Genomic DNA, 22,750 nt, shown 5'->3' with positions numbered 1-22,750 from the left:
CAAGATGGAAGAGGTGAAAGTGATTGGAGCATCACTGAGCCTATTCTGTGTCTTAAATGAATTGGCTTTAAAGCTCAAGGGTGTAGCGTATGAGTATATAGAAGAAGACTTGAGAAAGAAGAGTAACCTGCTTCTCCAATGTAATCCTGTTCACAAAAACGTACCGGTGCTTCTGCTTAATGGAAAATCAATCTCTGAGTCTTTAATCATCCTTGAGTACACAGAAGAGACATGGAAATACATTCGTTTATTGCCTGCAGATCCCATTGACAGAGCCATGGTGCGTTTCTGGGCAAAATTTGTTGATGACGAGGTAATTAAAGAGTTCAAATTTCATTTGCATAAACAAAACTGTACATTTTGCTTGTAATCTATAAGAATATTTGTTAATGGAACAGAACTCTGTACTTACAGGAATCGTATTTGACTGTTTATTTGTTGTCTGGTCTGCAGGGTGTGCTCCGTACTTGGGCTGCTTGCTGTGCCATAGGACATGAAAAAGAAAAAGCTTTAGTCTGCACAAGAAAAACGAGGAGTTGTAAATAAGCAGATTAAAAAGAAGAAACTTTTCTGTGATACCATGTGTTTCCTAGACTTGGTTTTGGGTTCTATACTTTACTGGCTACAATTTTCAGTAGAACTTGGAGGCATAAAGCTACTTGACCCACAGAAGTTCCAACACTGTATGAATGGCCTCAGAAATTTGTAAAAACCCCGATGCTCAAAGGAAGATGACTTGATCAACCACTTCCGTGCAAGCCAAAATACGACTGCTTAAAGATTACAATCCGGTTGAATTTCAGAACTAGACTGATGCTTTCTTGGATATGTGTTGCAACGCGAAGCGAAAAAGCTTATAATAAATATTTCCTTTAAAAATAATGTGAATAGCAGTGAAATGAATATCTTTTATAATATTTACACAATATAAGATTAAACACATTACAAAAAAGAAATTTCTCTTGATGCAAAGATACAAATAGTAATTAACAAATTTATGGCAGACAACGCGTAAAAATGAAGGCCCAGACTGATCTCAGGAGGTTTCAAATTCCCAATTTTGATGCGCATACATGTAAAAATGAAGGCCACAGTATTCTCTTATTCCGAGAAAAAACCTGCCTTCAAATGAACCTAAATCCTATTTCTCTGACAGCTACTCTGTTTTTTGCTAGATTGATGATATTAGCGATCTCAAGTTGTTATTACAAAATCCAAAGACAGATACATTATACATCCTCATGTTCAGTTTAGCACGTAATAATCATCTTTTTCATTATGTTTGGGGATTTGCTGCCTACAGAAAACTGAAGAGTTTAAAACAGAAAATTCGATTAATCTCGATGGAAGAGTTCGACTTTTTCAGTTATTGACACTGATTTCATAAGTTTTAGTTAATAAAGCAAATAGAGTTAGGTCCATCATATTTCCAAGGAAAGAATTCGAGCATATTGGTGTACCATTTATCAATACATGCATATCCAAATTAAAGCACCTTTTGACTGTTATATTTGAATTATATACACTTGAGATGCCTTGACCTATCTTGGAATTATTTATTGAAGAAACTCCCTGAATCTATTTGTCAGCTTCAAATGTTGGAAACGCTCAAACTTTCTTGTTCAGGGCTTAAGAAGTTGTGAAAGATGGTCTCCCCTAGATACGTGGAAATAACCTCAAAAGAGCCGCATCTACGAGAATATGGAATCGGCTGTTTTGAGTTCTCTTCAATATTTGTACTCAATGCCTGCATCAATCTAGTAAAATTGTTTGAAGGGATGGAAGGTGTCACAGGCCTTCGATCACTGTATATTCGATATTGTCCTCTGGCCTCGTTGCCACACAGCATCAAGCAACTAAAGAGATTAGAGAAGTTTGTTGTTTATGACTGGAGACAGATTAATTTGAAGATGAATATAGCCTTTGCCCGTCACTTCAAAAAATTTATAATCGGATATTTGCCAACATTAGTTGATTTGCCTCAGATTATTCTTCAAGGACCGGCAAACACTTTACAGTGCATGGAAATTGAAAGTTGTCCCAACTTAGAAGCACTACCGGAGTGGCTGCAAAATCTGACATCACTTCAAACGCTGGAAATTATAAAATGCTGAAGGTTGTCATCTCTTCCAGAAGGGATCCAACGCCTTACTGCCCTCAGAAAACTGAAGATTAAAGACTGTCCTCCACTATGTTTCTAATATATGCCTTATGTTTCTAATGAAAAATTTTGATACTACAGTTATGTTGTTCATACAATTTTTTAAAGTGAAAGTGAAATAATCCTTTAGGTTATGTGAACTTTATGTAAAAGGGTATATTTTATTTTTCTCTATGAGATTGTTTGAATGAAAGTCATCCTATCCTTCAAAAAGTATTAAAAAAAAAAAACTCATATAATTATCAAAAATCCCCTAAAAAATATCAAACCCCTTCATAAAGTTATCAAAATCCCTCATAAGTTATAGTTTGGATAGTAATATATATCTTTATAATTTTCTCATTGGTTTAATTATTACTCTAATTACAATTTCATTAATAATATTGGTGCTATCTGTGCAAGCAATGACGTATTTAGCTAAATAGTAATATAATCCTGAATGAACCCCTCATTTCATTTATTTTCTACAATTTTCACATCAGTCAAAATTGGAGTCCTTTTATTTAGAACTTTCAGGCTGCTGATCCATTGGTGAAGACTGAAGACGTAGTCTTGTCTTTCATGTTGAATAATTGATGAGAAGATGCTCTTACAGATATCCTCATCATTCACTTCTTTTCACATTCCTTGTAGGGTAAGACAGCAAATGGATGTCACCAAAGCCAAAGTCACCAGAAAATTAAGTTGTGATGACAGCTAGATGGTATTTAATTGTGGTTCTCGCAAAGGGCTAGTACAATAATTGTATGTAAACACCGAGGTCCACCACCACCAATGCCTTTTTATCTTTTTCTTTACTCCTGGGAAAGTTATATGCCGGGGGCAGCTGTCTAACACTTACAGATATTTATATGTACAGAACAACAGTGATGGCGACAACTAAGTGTAAATAATTAAAGATAAAAGATAAAGTGAAAAATGTAAGGTGAAACTGTTTTCTTTCTAGATTTATTATAGTTTTTGAACCAAGTTATATAGATTAAATTACGTCAGTCTAACTATTTGCTCCGTTGAAATGAAGTAATATGATCTTTGTAAACCAGATTTTTACAATTTTAAAGAATTATTAGTAATGAAATCATTAATTCATTGATAGAATCATGTTTTTAACTTTGTGCTTACACAAGGCTTCAAATCTTGTATTTAAATTTGTATGAAACTAGTGTTTGATGGGTGCATTTGGAGCTTGCTGGAAAAAAGGAGAAGAAAAGGACAAAGCAGTGGAGTCTGCAATAGAATCATTTGCTTTTCTTGAGAAGCAGATTGAAGGAAAGAAATATTTCGGTGGAGAAGAAATAGGATATCTGGATGTAGCATTGGGTTGGATCCCTCACTGGCTGACGGTAATGGAACAAGTTGGAGAAATGAAGTTGGTTGATGGTGAGAAATTGCCATTGCTGAATGAATGGTGCCACAACTTCATCCAAATTCCACTCATCAAAGAAAGCCTTCCCCCAAGAGAAAAGCTTGTCACCTATTTCAATGCTAGTGTAGGCTACATGCGCTCTTTGGCACCCAACAACCAATAATAAGCTGATCTTTACTCTTTAGTTTATGGTTTATTGCTTGGGACCTCTTGGAAAGAAGATATATAACTAACTGCATTTTGATTTTGGGGGTTTAATTTGTTGCTTCTCTTCTCTTGTTTTGTTTTTTGTGTTTTTCAAAAGCTAACTCAAGGGAAGAAGACCCTGAACCATATATCCAATCCAAATATACACCTAATAACGCAACAATTTAGACTCAATGAAGTGAAAGAGATTCAACTTCTAAAATAAATGATTATGTAACATTTTACAAAGTCATATTAAGCCGTTTGGGGTTGTCAATATTACGGAACTAATAATAGATGTTATGATCTTGAATATTCAAACAAACATGGGTGTGTTTGATTATGAATTTTGAGTTTTTGTATTCTAGGTTTTTGATTGAAAAATACGAAGTTTAATATGTTTATCTGAAAACAGTATTTAAAAAGGCCAAAAATAAAAACGTATTTTTTATGTTTGTCCAAAAACACATAAAAAATTAAAAATATAAAATTTATTCCTTACCAAACAGGTAAAACCACTTCAAATTACCATAGGTTATTTGTCTCAAAATGCTTGTTTAAAATGTGTCATTTTATTGAACAAGTCGTCATGACCACAAAATTAATCCTAATTACTTCAAACTACCCTTGACGCTGCATCTCATCAGTCAGCGAAGTGACTCTTCCCTGGCTAGTTTGGAGCTCAGCCTCAAGCGCCTGCCTTTGCTTCTCGGAAACCTCCGACAGCTCGCCCCTCTCCCGCTCTGCTCGCAAGTTTTAAGTTACTGGTCTTTCTCGCCAACCTCTTTGGAGAGTATGGCCACTATCCTCTGAAGCTCTTTTATTTCCCTCTCCATGCTTCTCTAGCTCAGCTTTCTGGAAGTCCACCGTGCGAAGAGCAGCGTTCCTCTCATTCAGGTACTGGTTCGACAAAGCGGTGGATAAGTCTTTCTCAGCTTCCGCGGCTTCCAAATCCTGTTTGAGCCGCGTGTTCTCTTCCCTCAGCATGACCATCCCCTCAGTGGCTCCCGGCTGGACCTTTTGTAAGGACAATTGAATGGAGAGCAGGGCCTGCGAACAAATAGAAAAGAGTAACAAGTTAGCTTCCTTGCTATTAAAAGAGATAAATGTAAAGTTCGCGTCGGGGACAGCTCGTTCTACCTTGCTCAGGTGTCGGATGGATGTGGACATCAGGTCCACATGGTTGGAGTCCACGAACTGCTCAAATGCTTCGGCAAGTCCGCACTCCAATAGGGTAAAAACCACCGGCTGCAGGTGAACCAGAAGTTTTCCCATCGAGTCTAGCACTAGAGTGTCCATGCCCACACCTCTAGCCGGAGTCGTGTCGCCTGCCGATTCCTTGCCCGGCCTCCTCCCAAGGTCTGCGACCCCACTCTGCCCTGTTCGCAGTGTTCCCGGGGCAATGGCAATGTCGGTTGCACCTCCGGTAGACCTTCCCGAGCGAAACGCTTGGTAGGACTGCGACCTCCCGAGCTGAACGCCAAGGTCCTCCGATTCGGACTCTGATTCTTCAGTCCAAATTTTCCTCCTCTTCTTGGGTCGTTGGGCCATCATCTTCTGCTTTGGGCGAACAGCCGGGGGCTGGGGAGCGCCCGCAGGTCAGACTGGAGCACCAGTTGGCGCCCTTCCGATAGGGGGACCGCTAGAAGTAGTTCCAGTCGGTCCAATGGTGCCTACTCGAGGGAAGGCGAACTGCCTCGGTCGTGGCGACCTGGGCACCTTTGGAGGCATTGGCGCTACATGTGAACGTCGTTAGCAAAACAGTTCGCTGCATGCACAATAAAAAATAAAACCAAGGTTGCGAAGCTTACTCGGTGGGGGCTCTAGGGTTGCTCCCGAGTTGAAGAAGTCGTATTTCTGCAAGTTTGCGATTGTCACGAGCAACCTAGCGTCGCGAATTTCTTCGGGCAGGAAACCGAAGGTTGTGATCCTGTCCGGATCCACGAGCAGCTCTAAACTGGTCGTTTTGTTAACTGGCAAAGAAAATAAAGGAAAGGACAAATAAGCTCGCAAACTTAAAGTAAAGGAAAACCTACTCGGCTCTTGAAAACGGCAAATGTCGTCATGACGAAAGAAAAAGAAATTCGTCTCATACGGTCCTGCATTGCTCGAATAACTATGTATCCCTGCTTCGATGGCGGTTCGCCTAGAAAGGTAGTAGGAATCCTTGTCCTTACTCTTTTTCAGGATATACGAGCAACCGAGCTCTATCGTGGTTAGCTTGCCTAGTCCGTTTTCACGGCACGTGATGTACATGGCCACAGCTATCATGTACGCATTTGGTGTGAGCTGTAAGGGTGCGATCCCAAAATGGTCAAGGACCAACTTGACAAAGGGGTAGAAAGAGATCAACCCCTCACCCTTGAAAATATCCTCGGAGATCGTGCCCAACCCTCGTGACGGATTCTGAGCTGTACGTGTCCTGTCTCAGAAGACCTCCATGCTGATAGCGTATTGGTCTACCACCCTTTAAAGTTCGTCGGCAGTAAGCACCGACAGGATCTCTTGAGGAGGACCCGCAGGAGCATCCTGTGGGGCAAGTTGGTCTCTTTCTCGGCTCTGATCGTTGGGGGGTCTATTCTACTACGGTCTGCAAAAGCGACAAGCAAGGAATCGGAAAAAAAAAAAAAAATTTCCCCCTTACTCCAGAAAAACCCTAACAGAATGTTTCTAGAGCCACCATTCATGGCTCGAACCTAAGGAGAATATTTCATCTCCGGTCAACTACTGGCAGACTGTCATCGCGTGGAAACTACTAAAAAAAAAAAGTGACTAAAAGTGGCAGAAAGAACAATTCTTACCTCTTGGAATGAGAAGACTAATCCTCCTGCTTCAAGTATCAAGTGCGCACCGGTTTGAAAGGCAAAGAATCAGAGTTCACGAAAATCTCTTGCTCTCTCTAGGAAGATGAATATTGTGACATTGCCTGAAGTGAACCTGGGTTTTATAGTGAAGGAAATGGCGCTTTGGTTTCCCAGAGTCAAACGACGTTTGGGCGAAAAACGCATCTGACAGTTGATCACAACCATGTGTCGCGAATCAGTGAAGAAGAATGACCATCACGCCTCAAGAAACCAAATCGTCATTCTTTTCCGTTGAAAAACTCAAGCGATGGCACGTTCTCCCTCCTCAACATTAAATGCGCCCACGTCCGCATTTAATGCTCTGATAGGGAATGTTGTTTCAGCATGGCTCTCATTTAATGCACATGGCTGGCACTTATTGTGCATAAGACACGTCTGTCAGAGTAAATGATATTTCATTAAATGCACCTGCAGCAAAAGCGCAACGAAAAACATCTGAAGAGGTCGATATGAAAAACACTCCTCGTCTTGTACATCGCGAAGCGACGTGACCTCCAGACCTCAACGGACATCTGTTGAGAAGCGACGTGATCCTTTGTTCTTAGCGAAACTCACTAAGTGTAATCAAGTCGCTAATTTCATACCAGGTCAGGGCCATCGCCACAACACTAAATATGGGTCAAGAAGAGGTCGCTGACCCTTAAATAAAGGCCGTTTCAAGTCGCCCGTATGGACATGTTTCCCCGACCTATTTGAAACCAAGTCGAGCCGACCATCACCTCTTGAACGCATCAAATCAAGGCATAATTATGTAGTTTCCAAGGTTCGATTCTCAAACCTTAAAAACTAGGGGACTTCCGTTATGCCTAAATAGGTAGGGCTGATGCAGTGCCCTCTCAGCATAAATTGGTCAGAGTTTGGGTAGGACCTGCAGCTAGTCAAACGTAGCCACGTCGCGTGCTGGCGTGAGCAGCATGCTCCTGCCAGTGCAATGGGTGCGCGTCAGAATGACCAGAGGCTGGAGGAGCACCATGTGTCTAATCTCTACACAAATCATGTAAATCACTCGAGTAGGTGAGCAACGGGACGCAAAGAAGGATTTGTATGGTATCTGACCCCTTTTTACAGATTCGGTAATCATTACTCCAATTCATCCCACTATAAATAGATGACTCCTCTCTCGTTTGTGGGATTGACTCATTCTACTATGTATTAGCTTATCTCTCTCTATAACAATTTACTCTCTCTCTATTGTAATCACTTCTAAGTCAGCTTGCTGAACGTGACCTGAACCTTCATATTAATATAATATCAATAGACGTAGGAGTCGCTTACTTAAACATCTGAATCACTTAAAACATTGTTTTCCATCCATTGTTCATTCACATATCCCCGTTCACATATATCTTTTGGATCAATTCAACATTTTACGTGTCAAAAACAGTATCAACCAAATATAATCCTGAATGAACTCCTTTTTTCCATTTATTTTCTACAATGTCACATCAGTCAAAATTGGATTCCTTTTATTTAGAACTTTCATGCTACTAATCCATTGATGAAGACTGAAGAGGTAGTCTTGTCTTTCACGCTGAATCATTGATGAGAAGATGCTCTTACGGATAATCCTTACCTTTCACTTATTTTCACATTCACTGTCAACAAATGGGTGGGACCAAAGTCAAAGTCACCAGAAAATTAATTTTGTGATGACAGCTAGATGGTATTTAATTGTGGTTCTCGCAAAGAGCTAGTACAATAATTGTATGTAAACACCGAGCTCCACCACCAATGCCTTTTTATCTTTTTCTTTACTCCTGGGAAATTTATATGCCGGGCCAGCTGTCTAACACACAAAGATATTTATATGTACGGAAAACAGTGACGACAACTAAGTGTAAATAATTAAAGATAAAAGATAAAAGATAAAGTTAAAGTGAAAAATATAAGGTGAACTGTTTTCTTTCTAGATTTATTATAGTTTTTGAACCAAGTTATATAAGATTAAATTATGTTAGTCTAACTATTTACTCAGTTGAAATGAAGTAATATGATCTTTGTAAACCAGATTTTTACAATTTTAAAGAATTATTAGTAATGAGATCATTAATTCATTGATATAATCATGTGTTTAACTTTGTGCTTACAAATCTTGTATTTAAATTTGTATGGAACTAGTGTTTGATGGGTGCATTTGGAGCTTGCTGGAAAGAAGGAGAAGGAAAGGACAAAGCAGTGGAGTCTGCAATAGAATCATTTACATTTCTTGAGAAGCAGATTGAAGGAAAGAAATATTTCGGTGGAGAAGAAATAGGATATCTGGATCCCTCACTGACTGAAGGTAATGGAACAAGTTGGAAAATGAAGTTGGTTGACGGTGAGAAGTTGCCATTGCCACAATTTCATCCAAATTCCACTCATCAAAGAAAGCCTTCCCCCAAGAGAAAAGCTTGTCAAGTATATATTTCACTGCTATTGTGGACTACATGTTTTGTTATGCCTGAGAACATAGGACTGACGTAGCACCCAGCTAAGTGTGAAGAGCCAGACCTAGGGAAGAGCCTACTGCCATTCTGATGCAGCTGCGTCGTGTGATCATGGTTGCATCCACAGCTTGCTTTCGTCAGGATAATGGGTGCACGTCAGACCAGCAAGGAGTTGTGATGATCTCACGTGTCCAATCCCTGCAGCAGATCACGTGAATTGCTCTAAAAGAAGGATTTGCACGAATCATCCCACCAACTTGCAGATTCAGTGATGATTATCTCAAGGCACTCCACTATAAAATGGGAGCTTCTCTCTCATGAAGGGGATTCGCACATTTTTACTCTTGACAAAGAAAAACTCTCTCTCTAGAATAGACAACCTTTAATACCTTGTATCATCAGTGTAAAGTCAGTCGTCTAAAGCGACCTGACCATTATCATTAATAAAACATCAGTGGACGTAGGATTTGTTTCCTTAGCATCCGAACCACTTTAAAACTCGTTTCTCACTGCATTTACTTTCATTTTCCCTCCATTTTCACGTGTGTCTTTTGGGCCAACTCAATATTTCACACGTGCGGTTCGTTGGTATCAAAATCACGCATTAACATGTTTATTTCTTAATAGCAATTAATATTTTTTAATGTCCTTTTTTACTTTTCTATTATATAATAAAATAGATTTACATTTATGCTTTTTATAAAATTAAATTAAACAGTTTTATACTATTAAATATTTTATTTTTGTCTTTTAATAATTCTATATCCTTTTTTAATTATTTTTACAAATCGTGTATACTCATTTTAATTTTCTCTCTTATTATTATTAAAAAAAAAAAAGAGTTTATAAAAAGAAATAAATTAATAAGAGTAAATACACAGGGAAAGGGTCGGCCAGAAGATTGTAGATAAAATAGGAGGAGGCCGTGCGTTCAAAGAAGCTCAACCTTTGTGAATGGATATGTGCGCTTCTCCATCCTACGAGAAAAACTTTCATTAAATAATGTTGCCACAATCCATTAATCAATCATTCAATGTCTCTCCCTTTTCTCTCTTCTTCTACTATTAATGTTTGATATGAAAAAAAAAAGGTTATTATTCTATTATATAAATAGTTATAACATGTGGTTTTTTTTTTTTTTTTTGGGTCATCAAAAGCTAACTAAAAAAATGAGGATATCCCATCCAAATATATACCATAATAACCCAATAGCTTAGATTTCATGATGCGAAACAAATTCAACTTCTAAAATAAATAATTAGAGAAAAAATGATTATCTAATATTTTACAAAGTTATATTAAGCGGTTGGGGATGTCCACTTTAGGCAACTAATAATAGAGGTTATGATCTTTAATATTTCAAACAAAGGTGGATAGTCTTGAGTTTAATAAAAGAGTAATGCTAAACTTACAAACAAATTTTACAAAGATTTATGTACAAACTAATATGACAACAAATAAAAAAAAAAAAGTGAATATAATGAGTTTAATTTTTTTATTCACTCTACATCAGTTTGTACATAAATTTTTGTAAAATTTGTTTATACATCTAGCATTATTGTTCAAAGAATAATATTAAGTTATGGGTGTGTTCTTTTTTGAATTTCGGGTTTTTGTATTTTGGTTTTTTGAAAATATTGAGAATGATTGAAAAACATAAAAACAAAAAAATGTGTTTTATATGTTTGTCTGAAAACCAATATTTAAAAATGCGGAAAAAACTGTGTTGTCTAGAATCACAAACAATAAAAAATTAAAAAATATAAAATTTATTTTAAAACGAATAGATAAAACCACTTTAAACTACTGCTACTTTATTTGTTTCAAAGTGTTTGTCTCAATTATTGATTTCTGTTTATAATTTTGTATGAAAAGTTTTGATTTAAAAAGGAGTTTTTGTTTAATGAGAGAAAAGAATATATTGAAAAAAGTAAAAGAATAAATAATATATTTATTTAAATTTCTAATTTATTATATTATTAGAAGTACCCACGTCAGTTTCTTCCGACTATTTACTTTATTTTATTAGATACCATTAGAAGAAAATCACTTACCACTACAAAATAATAATAATACACTAGATTGTCTCATTCCGACTGCGGGAATCTCGAGAATTTTATATGTTGACTTTCAAGGTTTTAGTTTTAGCAGTATATTGATGCTGAATACGCTCAAATATCCATTCTTAGCTATTTCATTTCTCTTAAACTACCTGATTTTCGCTCTCTTCAAAGAAAATATGGCTGAATCCATTGTATTTGGCACTGCCACTGAAATTTTGAAGAAGATAGGTTCCCTTGTTGGTGGGGAATTGTCGTTGCTGTGGAATCTGGATACTGATTTAAGAAGACTTCAGCAAACCATGAGCGCCATCAAAGCTGTGCTGTTGGATGCCGAGACAAAGAAGACTCAAAACCATCAGCTGCGTGACTGGCTTGCCAAGCTTAAGGATGTTTTTTATGATGCTGAGGACGTTTTAGATGAATTCGACTTTCAAGCTTCCAGGAGATCACAACAGGGGAGCTCAACATTAAAGGTATGCCAATGCTTTTCAAGCTCTAACCCTGTTAAAATTGGTCACAAGATCAAGGAGATTAGAGAAAGGTTAGATGAGATCGCAGATGATCGGCGAAATTTTCCTTTTCTTCTTATTGAGAGTCATGTTGACGTGAGGCGTGTAATTCCCAAGGAGAGGGAGACTAATTCCTTCTTCCAAGCTTCTGACGTCATTGGAAGAGAGAAGGATAAAGAAAACATCATAACCTTTTTGACAGAACCAGGCGATGTTAATGTCTCCGTCATTCCTATAGTTGGGATTGGGGGTTTGGGTAAAACCACTCTTTCTAAAATGGTTTACAATGATGAGAGGGTCTATAGGCATTTTGAGTTAAAGATGTGGGTATGTGTTTCCAACGACTTTGATGTTACTAGGTTGATCAAAGAAATTATTTATTCTGCAAAACATGATGATTGTGCTAAGTTAAAAGCCGATGAAATACCCAAGCGTTTGCAAGAAATTTTGGTTGGTCAAAAGTTTTTGCTTGTTTTAGATGATGTTTGCGATGAAAACCCAACGAAATGGATGGATCTGAGAAAGTTGCTGCTAAACGGTGTCAATGGATGTAAAATTATTGTTAGTACACGCAGTAAAACTGTTGCCCGGATAATGGGCACCGTTTCCTCAAATTTCATAGAATTACAGGGTCTTTCGCCTGAGGATTCTTTATTTTTGTTTCAAAGGTGCGCATTTAAAGATGGAGAAGGAAAAGATTTTCCAAACCTCATTAACATCTCCAAGGACATTGTGGGAAAATGTAAAGGAGTTCCCTTAGCTCTGAGAACTTTAGGGAGCTTACTTTTTGCAAACACAGATGAAGATGAGTGGTTAAGAATAAAAAGAAGTGACACCTGGCAGCTGAAACAGGAAAAGGAAGGCATCTTACCAGTATTGAAACTGAGCTATGATAATTTACCGTCTCACTTGAAGCAATGTTTTGTTTATCTTTCCTTATTTCCAAAGGACTATATCTATGACAGTGATTACGTGACCGGACATTGGATGGCACATGGACTCCTTGCAACCTCTAATGATGATATTGAAGAGTTAGAAGATGTTGCTGTGCGTTCTATGAAGGAGTTATGGTCAAGGTGCTTCTTAGAGGATTTTACCGAACATTATCATTTATTTTATGGGTTTAAAATGCATGATCTTATGCATGATCTTGCAATATCAGTGGCAAAAAGTGAGTGTGCTATTACGAAATCCAGAAGCCAAATAGTTGATGGGAGCGTTCGGCATTTTTCAATTATTGACAATGATTTCAACCATCAAAAATCTCCAGAAGTTCTTGATAATATATCAAAGACCGCTTGGTCCGTTATTTTTCTGCAAGGTTACAGGCATGTTGGTGTATCATTTATTGATACATGCATATCCAAATTCAAGCACCTCCGACTGCTATATTTAAACAGCATGAGTTTTGAAGTCTTGCCAAATTCTGTCGGTAAACTGATACATTTGAGATACCTTGACTTATCATATAATAATTTATTGAAGAAACTTCCTGAATCTATTTGTCAGCTTCAGAAGTTGGAGACATTGAGACTTTTTGGCTGTTATGGGATTAAGAATTTGCCTAGGAATATACGAAGGATGATCTCCCTTAGGCACGTGGAAATAACCACAAAAGAGCGGTATCTACGAGAAAATGGAATCGGATGTTTGAGTTCTCTTAAATTTTTGACCTTATATGGCTGCAGGAATCTAGTAGGATTGTGTGAAGGGATGCAAGGTCTCACAAGCCTCCGAAGATTGGTTCTTCTTGATTGTTCCCTGACCTCGTTGCCATATAGTATCAAGTACCTCAAGAGATTAGATAAGGTAATGATTGCTGACTGTGAAGAGCTCAACTTGAAGATGGAATTTCAAGGAGAAGATAAAGACAACCTTCGTTTGGGAGTTCGAAAATTTATAATTAGTAGTTTGCCGTCGTTAGTGGATTTGCCTCAGCTTATCCTTCAAGGATCGGCAAACACCTTACAGTGCATAATGATTGAAGACTGTCCCAAATTAGTAGAACTACCGGAGTGGCTGCAAAATCTCACATCACTTCAAACACTGGAGATTTTAGATTGCCCGAGCTTGTCATGTCTTCCAGAAGGGATGCAACGCCTTACTGTCCTCAGACAACTGAAGATTCAAGGCTGTCCTGCTCTGAGTGAAAGCTGCAGACGCGATCAGTCGAAGATTGCTCATGTCCCAGAGGTTCATCTTGATGAATAAATGTGATCACATAATAATGCATTTTTTTTTTTTCTGTCGAAGAAAATGTGATAGCAGATTCTCTTGCTAATGCATTGGTGGCGTGTTGTGTTGCTTCTTCGTTTATTTTTCAAGACCTACATCATGATTCCCGCAAGTTTTCCGTTCCCAGGTTCTCATTACTCCAATTTCTTTCTTCTCTAATTTCATTTGTTGGTTGTATTTTATTGTTTCTAGTGCATGCATGCTTGAATTTATATTTCCTTTGTACCATGACATTTATCGCGTCAAAGTTTCATCACATCTTCTTATTCCGAGTGTTTTTTCTTTTATTTTTTTTATTTCTTGTTAATAAATCTCCTTCTTATGATCCAGACTTACCAAAAAAATTAATTATAAAATAAATATAGATTTATTAGTCTATTTTTATTTTACTTGTGAATATAGTTAACCAGGCTGTGAAAATTACAAGGCGCTCGTCCAGTCAATTCAATTTCCAATTTTCTAATGTTATATAAGTTCTCACAACAAACTTTAGTGTTGCAGTTATGTTGTTCAGTATTCAAAGTGAAGCTAAAGTCTTTTAAGTTGTGTAAACTATAATCCGATATGCAAAATAAAATGCACTGCATTGTGTATGTAAAGGGAACCCTGTTTATACTGTACGGCTTGAATGTAAAACCAGAGTTCAATAGAAATCACGTATTCATTGTAATCCAATGATTTAGAGAGGTTTTGAACTGAGAATAATTAGTATTACCTTTTTAACTTTGACAAAGCTGTTAACCAATAACTAATTCGAATCAATATCACAACTTTTTATCTTAACTGAAATGTGAATTGAATGTTGCTGGTGGACATTACTGTATACCCTCTAGGATTCCGGAATAATGTGATCAGAGGTTAGAATATATGGTATTATTTCAATTAACTTACATATATTGAGAAGCTAGTTGAAGGAGACAAATTTTAGGTGGAGAGAGAACAGAGGATCCCTCTCTGGCTGATGCAGAGTTAAGTTGACATTGCTTCATGAATGGTTGATGCAAAGAAAAGTTTCTCAACTATTTCAATTTTTGTAGGAAATGTATCTCTTTGCTTATCAATTTTATAATCTAAATGAAGAACCAACTGAAGCTTTTTCTGCTTAGGATTGATGGCTTTCAAACAAACAGTTTCATTATTGCTAATCTTTAAACCCTCTGATTTAACTGAAACAAAAATAAGAAAACCGTCATAAAGAGTTGAGAAGAGTTTCTTTACCTTCTCGATTCGTAATATCATGACTGGAGAGAGTTTGAAATAGCTTTTATATATGAGGGCAATGTCATCTTTTGAACTTTGTGAGGACTATTGTTTGCAAGAGCGGTTTTTAGATTAGGGCCATTTATATAATTTATCTATCATTAATGAACTTAATAAATATTTACAAATAGTTAAGTTATTCATGAAAGGGCTTTAGTTCATGATGAATAAGGAATATATATTTATGTATACTGTATATTCATTTACAAAAAATTGTGATACAAAATGAACTTATATTTATGAGAATTTATTTAAGAAATATATTTAAAGGTTCACTGGTTTATTATAAAAATATTCAATTCTTCAAATATAATTGAGTGATAATGATCATTTCTTTCTTAATATACATTGTATAAGTAAAAAGAGTAAAACTGTAACGTTAAAAATAAGAACAGGACAGGTATTTATCATAAATTTTCAATTACCTTACTTGGGTTTTTTTAACATCAAAATTCTTGATTTCTCTTCGTATATATCTTTCTATCGTCCCATCAATTTAACTTCTCATTGCTTCATGAATGGTTCTACAATTTCATCCAAATTCCACTCCATTCATCAAACATCGCCTTGCACCCAAAGTAAAGCAATAAGTTGGATTTTAACCATTTAGACTCTAGTTCATCGCCTGTTTTATTGCTTGGGACGTATCCAAATGAGATGTCATCGTTTTTCAAACTACCATTTCTCAACCATCCACATCCTGACTAAGGTCATATATGTGTTAAAAGTCAAAGTTTTGGGTGTTTTCCAAGAAACAAACTGCTATACTTTTCCAATAAAATGCATACTTTTCGAACCCCTCTAGTATATAGAAACTAATGTTTGATAAAAGATTTTCATATCTCAAAAATGGAAGAGGTGAAAGTTATTGGAGCTTCGCTGAGCCCATTCTGTGTTAGAATTGAATGGGCTTTAATGCTCAAGGGTATAACCTATGAGTATATAGAAGAAAACTTGAAAAGGAAGAGTCACCTGCTTCTCCAATCTAATCCTGTTCACAAGAAGGTTCCGGTGCTTCTGCACAATGGAAAACCAATCTCTGAATCTTTAGTCATCCTTGAGTACATAGAAGACACATGGAAACACAACCCTTTATTGCCTGCAGATCCTGTCGACCGGGCCATGGTGCGTTTCTGGGCAAAATATATTGATGACGAGGTAATTCAAGAGTTACATATTCATTCGCGTAAAAAACTTCACACGTGTTATGTATAAAAAATATTTATAAATAGAAGAAAGCTCTGTAGTTAGAGGAGTCATACTGACTATTTATTTGTATGGTTTGTTGTGCAGTGTGTGTTTAGTGCTTTGGCTGCTTACCGTGCCCAAGGACATGAAAAAGAGAAAGCTGTAGAGTCTGCACAACAAAAACTAGGAGTTCTCAACGAGCAGATCCAAAACAAGAAACTTTTTGGTGAAAACATGAGTTTCCTCGGCTTGGTTTTGGGTTCTATACCTCACTGGCTACAGTTTATAGAAGAACTTGGAGGCATAAAGCTACTTGATCCTCGTAAGTTTCCATCACTGTATGAATGGACTCAGAAATTTGCAGAAACCCCGTTGCTCAAAGAAAAAATGCCAAAGAAAGATGACTTGATCAACTACTTCCAAGCTAGCCAGGAAAACGCTTAAAGATTACAATCCTGTTGAATTTCTGAACTACATAGAGGCAAAAACCTTATAATAAAGTTGTTATTGAATGCTTAGATAAATATTTCCTTTAAAAATAACTTCGATAGCAGTGAAATGTTGTCTTTTTTAATATTTACACTATAAACATACACTGCTGTAACTCTGTTTCTTAATTCAAAATGAATTCAACATCATTTTTTCATCTCTGAATTAATTTCATCATGGTATCAGAGCATTTTTGCTTCCTCTAAACACAAACTTATCCTTTTCTTCCAAAATTTTTACTGCCTTCTGCACTATATCAATGGCGACCTTAACCTCCAATTCAACACAAGATATTTCTAATCCCTATTACCTTCATCCTAATGAAAATTCTGCCTTTGTACTTGTTTCTCCCGTCCTTGATGGCCCCAATTATCATACCTGGGCACGAGCTATGAAGATGGCATTACTATCCAAAAATAAATTGAAGTTTGCCGATGGCTCCATTAAAGCCCCTCCACCCACTGATTCTTTGTTCTCTGTCTGGGAAAGATGCAATACTATGGTACTTTCTTGGCTCACTCATTCTCTTTCATTATCCATTACTAGTAGCATTTTACGGATAGATAAAACTTATGATGTATGGGATGATCTTCAAGAACGTTTGTCTCAAGGAGATATTTTTAGAATCTCAGATTTACAAGAAGAGATTTATGGTTTTAAACAAGGGGATCAAAGTGTTGCCAATTACTTTACCGAATTAAAAATTCTTTGGGATGAGTTGAAAAACTTAAGGCCACTTTCTACATGTACCTGTGCAACACCTTGTTCTTGTGGGGTATTAACAACGTTCAAGAAGTATCAGAATAGTGATTATGTCATTCGATTTCTCAAAGGTCTTAGTGATCAATTTGCTGTTGTCAGAACTCAAATCATGCTCATGGATCCACTTCCTCCAATCAACAGTCTTTTCTTTAGTTTTGCAACAAGAAAGACAGATGAGTTTTGGAGTTGCTAAGTGTTTGTTAATAAAGTTGTTAAAGAGAATTCTCAAGCTAACAAATCACAAAACACTCGGAGGTTCAATTCATCAAATTCACAGCATAATGGAGATAATCGGTTTTGCACATTCTATGGCAAACCGAGACATACTGTTGAAACTTGCTATAAAAAGCATGGTTTTCCACCTGATTATAAGTCCAAAAGTCATAATCCCACTACTCATAATGTAACTGTAGAGGAAAATGGCACAGATCTTCCTATGCAGTCCGATGCTTCTGTCAATAATCAAGAAGGTTCTGGTGTTTCTTTGACTCAAGATCAATATCATCAATTGCTTGCTTTGCTCCAATCATCCAATTCTGAGCAATCATCTCATGTGACTAACCAAGTTGTTGTTTCTCAACCTCAGTCAACCCTTACATCTCATTTTTCTTCAGCTTCAGGTAACCATTTTGCTTTAACCTGTTCTAAATCTTCATTGTGGATTGTAGATACAGGTGCAACAAATCACATTGCCCATTCTTTGTCTTCCTTTGATAGTTATAAGCAAATCAAACAAATCTTAGTCACATTACCAAATGGTTCCAAAATCACTGCTCAATATTCTGGGGTTGTAAGTCTCACTGAAAAATTGGTTCTTACAAATGTACTTTATATTCCTGAATTTTCTTTTAATCTGATATCTGCTACCAAATTAACCTCCTCACTAAATGGTTGCCTGATCTTCCAACGTTCTTATTGTTTAATCCAGGATCTGACTTTGTGGAAAACGATTGGTTCAGCTAAAGTGCATGATGGCCTATATGCAATGACAAAATCTCATGTTTCTGCAGCCAGCCCTTTACAATCTGCGTCTGTCTCTTCAACATCAAGTACTGCATTGTTTGATATTTGGCATTATAGACTTGGCCACATATCTGATTCTAGAATAAAATACTTAGCTTCTTGTATTCCTAGCCTTAAATATCATGACAATAAAGCTTGTACCATTTGTCATTTGGAAAAACAACCAAGGTTACCCTTTCCTATAAGTCATTCCAAAACTTCTAAATACTTTGATATGATTCATGTTGATATTTGGGGTCCCTACTCAATATGTTCTGTTCATGGTCATCGATTTTTCTTAACTATTGTGGATGACTATTCTGAATTTATATGGATTTACTTGATCAAACAAAAATCTGAAGTTAGGCAGCTTGTTCAGTCATTTTTTGCTCTCATAGAAACTCAATTTTCAGCTAAAATTAAAACCATTCGCACTGATAATGGTGTTGAATTTATAATGCCTCATTTCTATGGCCCAAAAGGAGCCTATCATCAAACAATTTGTGTTGAGACACCTCAACAAAATGGTGTGGTGGAACGCAAACACCAACACATCCTGAATGTTGCTAAATCCTTACTATTTTAGTCTAATTTGCCCAAAGAATATTGGACCTATGCAGTACTTCATGCTATTCACCTCATCAATAGACTTCCTTCTCCTATCTTGCAAAATAGATCACCTTTTGAACTTTTATATCATAAATCTCCTCATTATGATTCATTAAAAATATTTGGCTGCTTGTGTTTTGCTTCCACTTTACAGGCTCACAGAACCAAATTTGATTTTAGAGCTAGGAAGTGTCTTTTCTTAGGATTCCGTTCTGGTACTAAAGGATTTGTTCTATTAGACCTACATTCTAGAGACATTTTGCTCTCTCGTAATGTCTTCTTTTACGAATACATTTTCCCTTTTTCCAAACCTGTAGATCATTCAGTACCCTTACCTCAAAATTCAACCTTTTTTTACTCAGATCCTTGTCCTCCTAATGACACCTCCTTATCTACATCACCGTCATTACCACCTGATAACATTTTCCCTGCTGATTCATCTGTCACTTCTCCTGTTATACCACCTGACCGTACCTCTCAAAGATTGAGAAAGCCTCCTTCATACTTAAAAGATTATCATTGCAATATGGTCACTGCACCTGAAACTTCATTCCCTCAGTCAGGTACTACTTATCACTTATCTTTTGTTCTCTCTTATTCCAAACTTTCACCAAATCAGTTTCATTTTACACTAGCTGTTTCAACTACATTTGAACCTAAGACTTATGCACAAGCCATTAAACATGACTGTTGGAGACAAGCCATGCAAGCAGAAATTACTACCCTTGAGCAGAATCAAACTTGGACACTCACAAATCTCTCTCCTGGCAAGTCCCCAATTGGTTGCAAATGGGTGTTCCGTGTTAAGCATAAAGCAGATGGTTCAGTAGAGCGTTACAAGGCTCGGTTAGTAGCCAAAGGCTATACCCAAACTAAGGGTATAGACTATTTTGATACATTCTCACCGGTGGCCAAAATTACAACTGTTAGATTGCTTCTTGCTTTGGCTGCTGCTTCTCATTGGCATCTTAAGCAACTTGATGTCAACAACGCTTTTCTCCATGGTGATTTACTTGAAGAAGTATATATGGTATTACCTCCTGGTTTTAATTCTTCAAATCCTAGCAAAGTTTGCAAGCTCCAAAAGTCCCTTTATGGACTTAAATAGGCAAGCAGACAATGGTTCTCCAAGCTTACTTCTGCCTTGATTTCTTTGGGTTACACACAATCTTCATCAGATTATTCTCTCTTTGTTAAATATTTTGCCTCTTCTATAACTGTGTTGCTAGTATATGTAGATGATGTTATATTAGCAGGCAACAATTTAGAAGAGATTAATGTTGTCAAAGCTTATTTAGATGATGCTTTTCGGATTAAGCATCTTGGTGATTTAAAATATTTTCTTGGCTTAGAGGTGGCTCGTTCCCAGTCTAGTATTGCATTATGCCAAAGAAAATATGCTCTTGACATTCTTTCTGATGTTGGCTATTTGGCTTGTAAACCTGCCAAAACTCCAATGGACTACACTTGTAAACTCACTCAAGCTATTGGTAACACTTTATCTAATCATTCCTCTTATAGATGATTGGTTGGTAGATTATTATATTTGACCTCTACACGGCCTTATTTGTCCTTTGCCATTCAACAACTTAGTCAGTTCCTTGACAAGCCTACATCGGTTCACCAACAAGCTGCTAATCATGTTCTTCGATATATAAAGGGTTGTCCGATTGGACTGGATGTTCTGATACACGGAAATCTATCACAGGTTCCTGTGTTTTCCTTGGCTCTTCCTTGATCAGTTGGCGTGCCAAGAAGCAATCCACTATCTCTCGTTCTTCATCTGAGGCTGAATACCGTGCCCTTGCATCCACAACATGTGAAATTCAATGGATTCATTACTTGCTGCAAGATCTTCACATCACTCACTCAGGTTCAGCTCTCCTTTTTTGTGATGACAGGTCAGCTCTTCAGATTGCTGCCAATCCCACCTTTCATGAACGTACCAAACACATTGAAATTAACTGTCATATTGTAAGGCAGAAAGCTCAAGACGGTTTGATTCATCTCATGCCATGCTCTTCTTCAGATCAGTTAGCTGACTTGTTCACAAAAGCTCTGCCCCCTGCTCAATTTCATACCAATTTATCCAAGCTGGAAATGCTTAGCATCCATTCTCCAGCTTGCGGGGGGATGTTGAAGAATAAAGAAGAAGTTAGTTAGTTGTTAAGAAGTTAGTTCCAAGTAGTTGTTAGTCTGTTATGAAGTTAGTTAATCAATTGAGTTAGTTAATGTTTGTTAAGTTTGTTATAGGATTGCTCTATATAAAACATACACTGCTGTAACTCTGTTTCTTAATTCAAAATGAATTCAACATCATTTTTTCATCTCTGAATTAATTTCATCATTAATACTCAGCAGCATTTACTTTCCCAGTAAGGGAGATAACTTTTGAGAGAGAGAGAACAGTTTCAACTGTCAAGTTAACTTGATACGTACAAGCATATCCAGCTATACATGTAAATATATGAATATATACCATCCGTGCTAGAATTACACTGTTGAATTCTGATTATAAATTCAAAAAGAATAAGAGGTATTGACACGGTGACACCGACACCAAAATGCAGTCCCCCCACTTCTGCCTCTAGCAACAGCTATTTCCTCATCAATGTAAAACCAAATAAAGAAAGGATCCTTGTTGCCTGGCTCTCTGTCATTTTTTTGGCCCAGACTGATCTCTAGAGGTTTCAAATTCCCAATTTTGATGCGAATACATTCAAAAATGAAGGCCAGTATTCTCTTCTTCCAAGAAAATCTGCCTTCAAATGTTAAGCATCCAAGTGGGCCGAGATACACCCCATTCTCAATCCTCTTTCCCTGATAGCAGTTGAAAGTAAGACTGATTACTTTCTTGCTTGATTGACGATATTAGCAATTTCGCAAGAAAATCCAAAGGTATAGGAAAATTACAAACGACAAAACAAGCATAATTACTAGAATGTAAATCTGCAAATAAATGACTGGAGAAAATATCACACACTGACACATAATCGTTTGTAAACTTCTCTATTAAGACCATGATCAAACCTTGTACATGTTCTAAGAATGCAACCTCACTTCGATATCCTAAAGAAACAAGCAGTACATACTTTTGTGTAAAGATCAGTTTATATTTCTCCATCACCAAAGATTCAATCTTGAAATGTGAATCAGTTAAAAAGGACAAGAGATGTTTATTTCTCAATAGCAATTAATATTGTTTAATGTCCTTTTTTACTTTTCTATTATATAATAAAATAGATTTACATTTATACTTTTATAAAATTAAATTAAACAGTTTTATACTATTAAATATTTTATTTTTGTCTTTTAATAATTTTATATCCTTTTTTAATTGTTTTTACAAACGTGAACACTCATTTTAATTTTCTCTCTTATTATTATTTAAAAAAAAAAAGAGTTTATAAAAAGAAATAAATTAATAAGAGTAAATACACACAGAAAGGCCCGGCAAGAAGATTGTAGATAAAATAGGAGGGGTCGTGCGTTCAAAGAAACTCAACCTTTGTGAATGGATATGCACGCTTCTCCATCCTACGAGAGAAGCTTTCATTAAATAATTTTACTACAATGAGGATAGTTATAACATGTGGCTTTTTTTTTCTTTTTTTTGTCATCAAAAGCTAA

General features: G+C 36.6%; 3 protein-coding genes across 3 annotated transcripts; all 3 read left to right on the top strand.

Moving 5' to 3' along the window:
• Window positions 1–4: 4 nt before the first annotated feature.
• LOC116119595 (glutathione S-transferase U8-like) lies at window positions 5–3,747 on the top strand. The gene is made up of 2 exons (XM_031405537.1): window positions 5–313; window positions 3,325–3,747. The coding sequence occupies exons 1-2, from the start codon at window positions 5–7 to the stop codon at window positions 3,688–3,690; spliced, it is 675 nt and encodes a 224-aa protein (XP_031261397.1). The 3' UTR covers window positions 3,691–3,747.
• Window positions 3,748–11,242: 7,495 nt separating this feature from the next.
• LOC116119566 (putative disease resistance protein RGA3) lies at window positions 11,243–14,077 on the top strand. The gene has a single exon (XM_031405500.1). The coding sequence runs from the start codon at window positions 11,243–11,245 to the stop codon at window positions 13,784–13,786; it is 2,544 nt and encodes an 847-aa protein (XP_031261360.1). The 3' UTR covers window positions 13,787–14,077.
• A 1,762-nt stretch (window positions 14,078–15,839) lies between these two features.
• Window positions 15,840–16,782, top strand: LOC116119598 (probable glutathione S-transferase). The gene is made up of 2 exons (XM_031405541.1): window positions 15,840–16,228; window positions 16,364–16,782. Exons 1-2 carry the CDS (start codon window positions 15,920–15,922, stop codon window positions 16,700–16,702), a joined length of 648 nt encoding a protein of 215 aa, XP_031261401.1. The 5' UTR covers window positions 15,840–15,919; the 3' UTR covers window positions 16,703–16,782.
• Window positions 16,783–22,750: the final 5,968 nt, after the last annotated feature.

The sequence above is a fragment of the Pistacia vera genome, unplaced genomic scaffold, assembly GCF_008641045.1.
Source record: "Pistacia vera cultivar Batoury unplaced genomic scaffold, PisVer_v2 Contig896, whole genome shotgun sequence".
Taxonomy (NCBI): Eukaryota; Viridiplantae; Streptophyta; class Magnoliopsida; order Sapindales; family Anacardiaceae; genus Pistacia; species Pistacia vera.
Note: the sequence above shows the minus strand (reverse complement) of the source record. Positions and strands in the feature narration are given on the sequence as shown.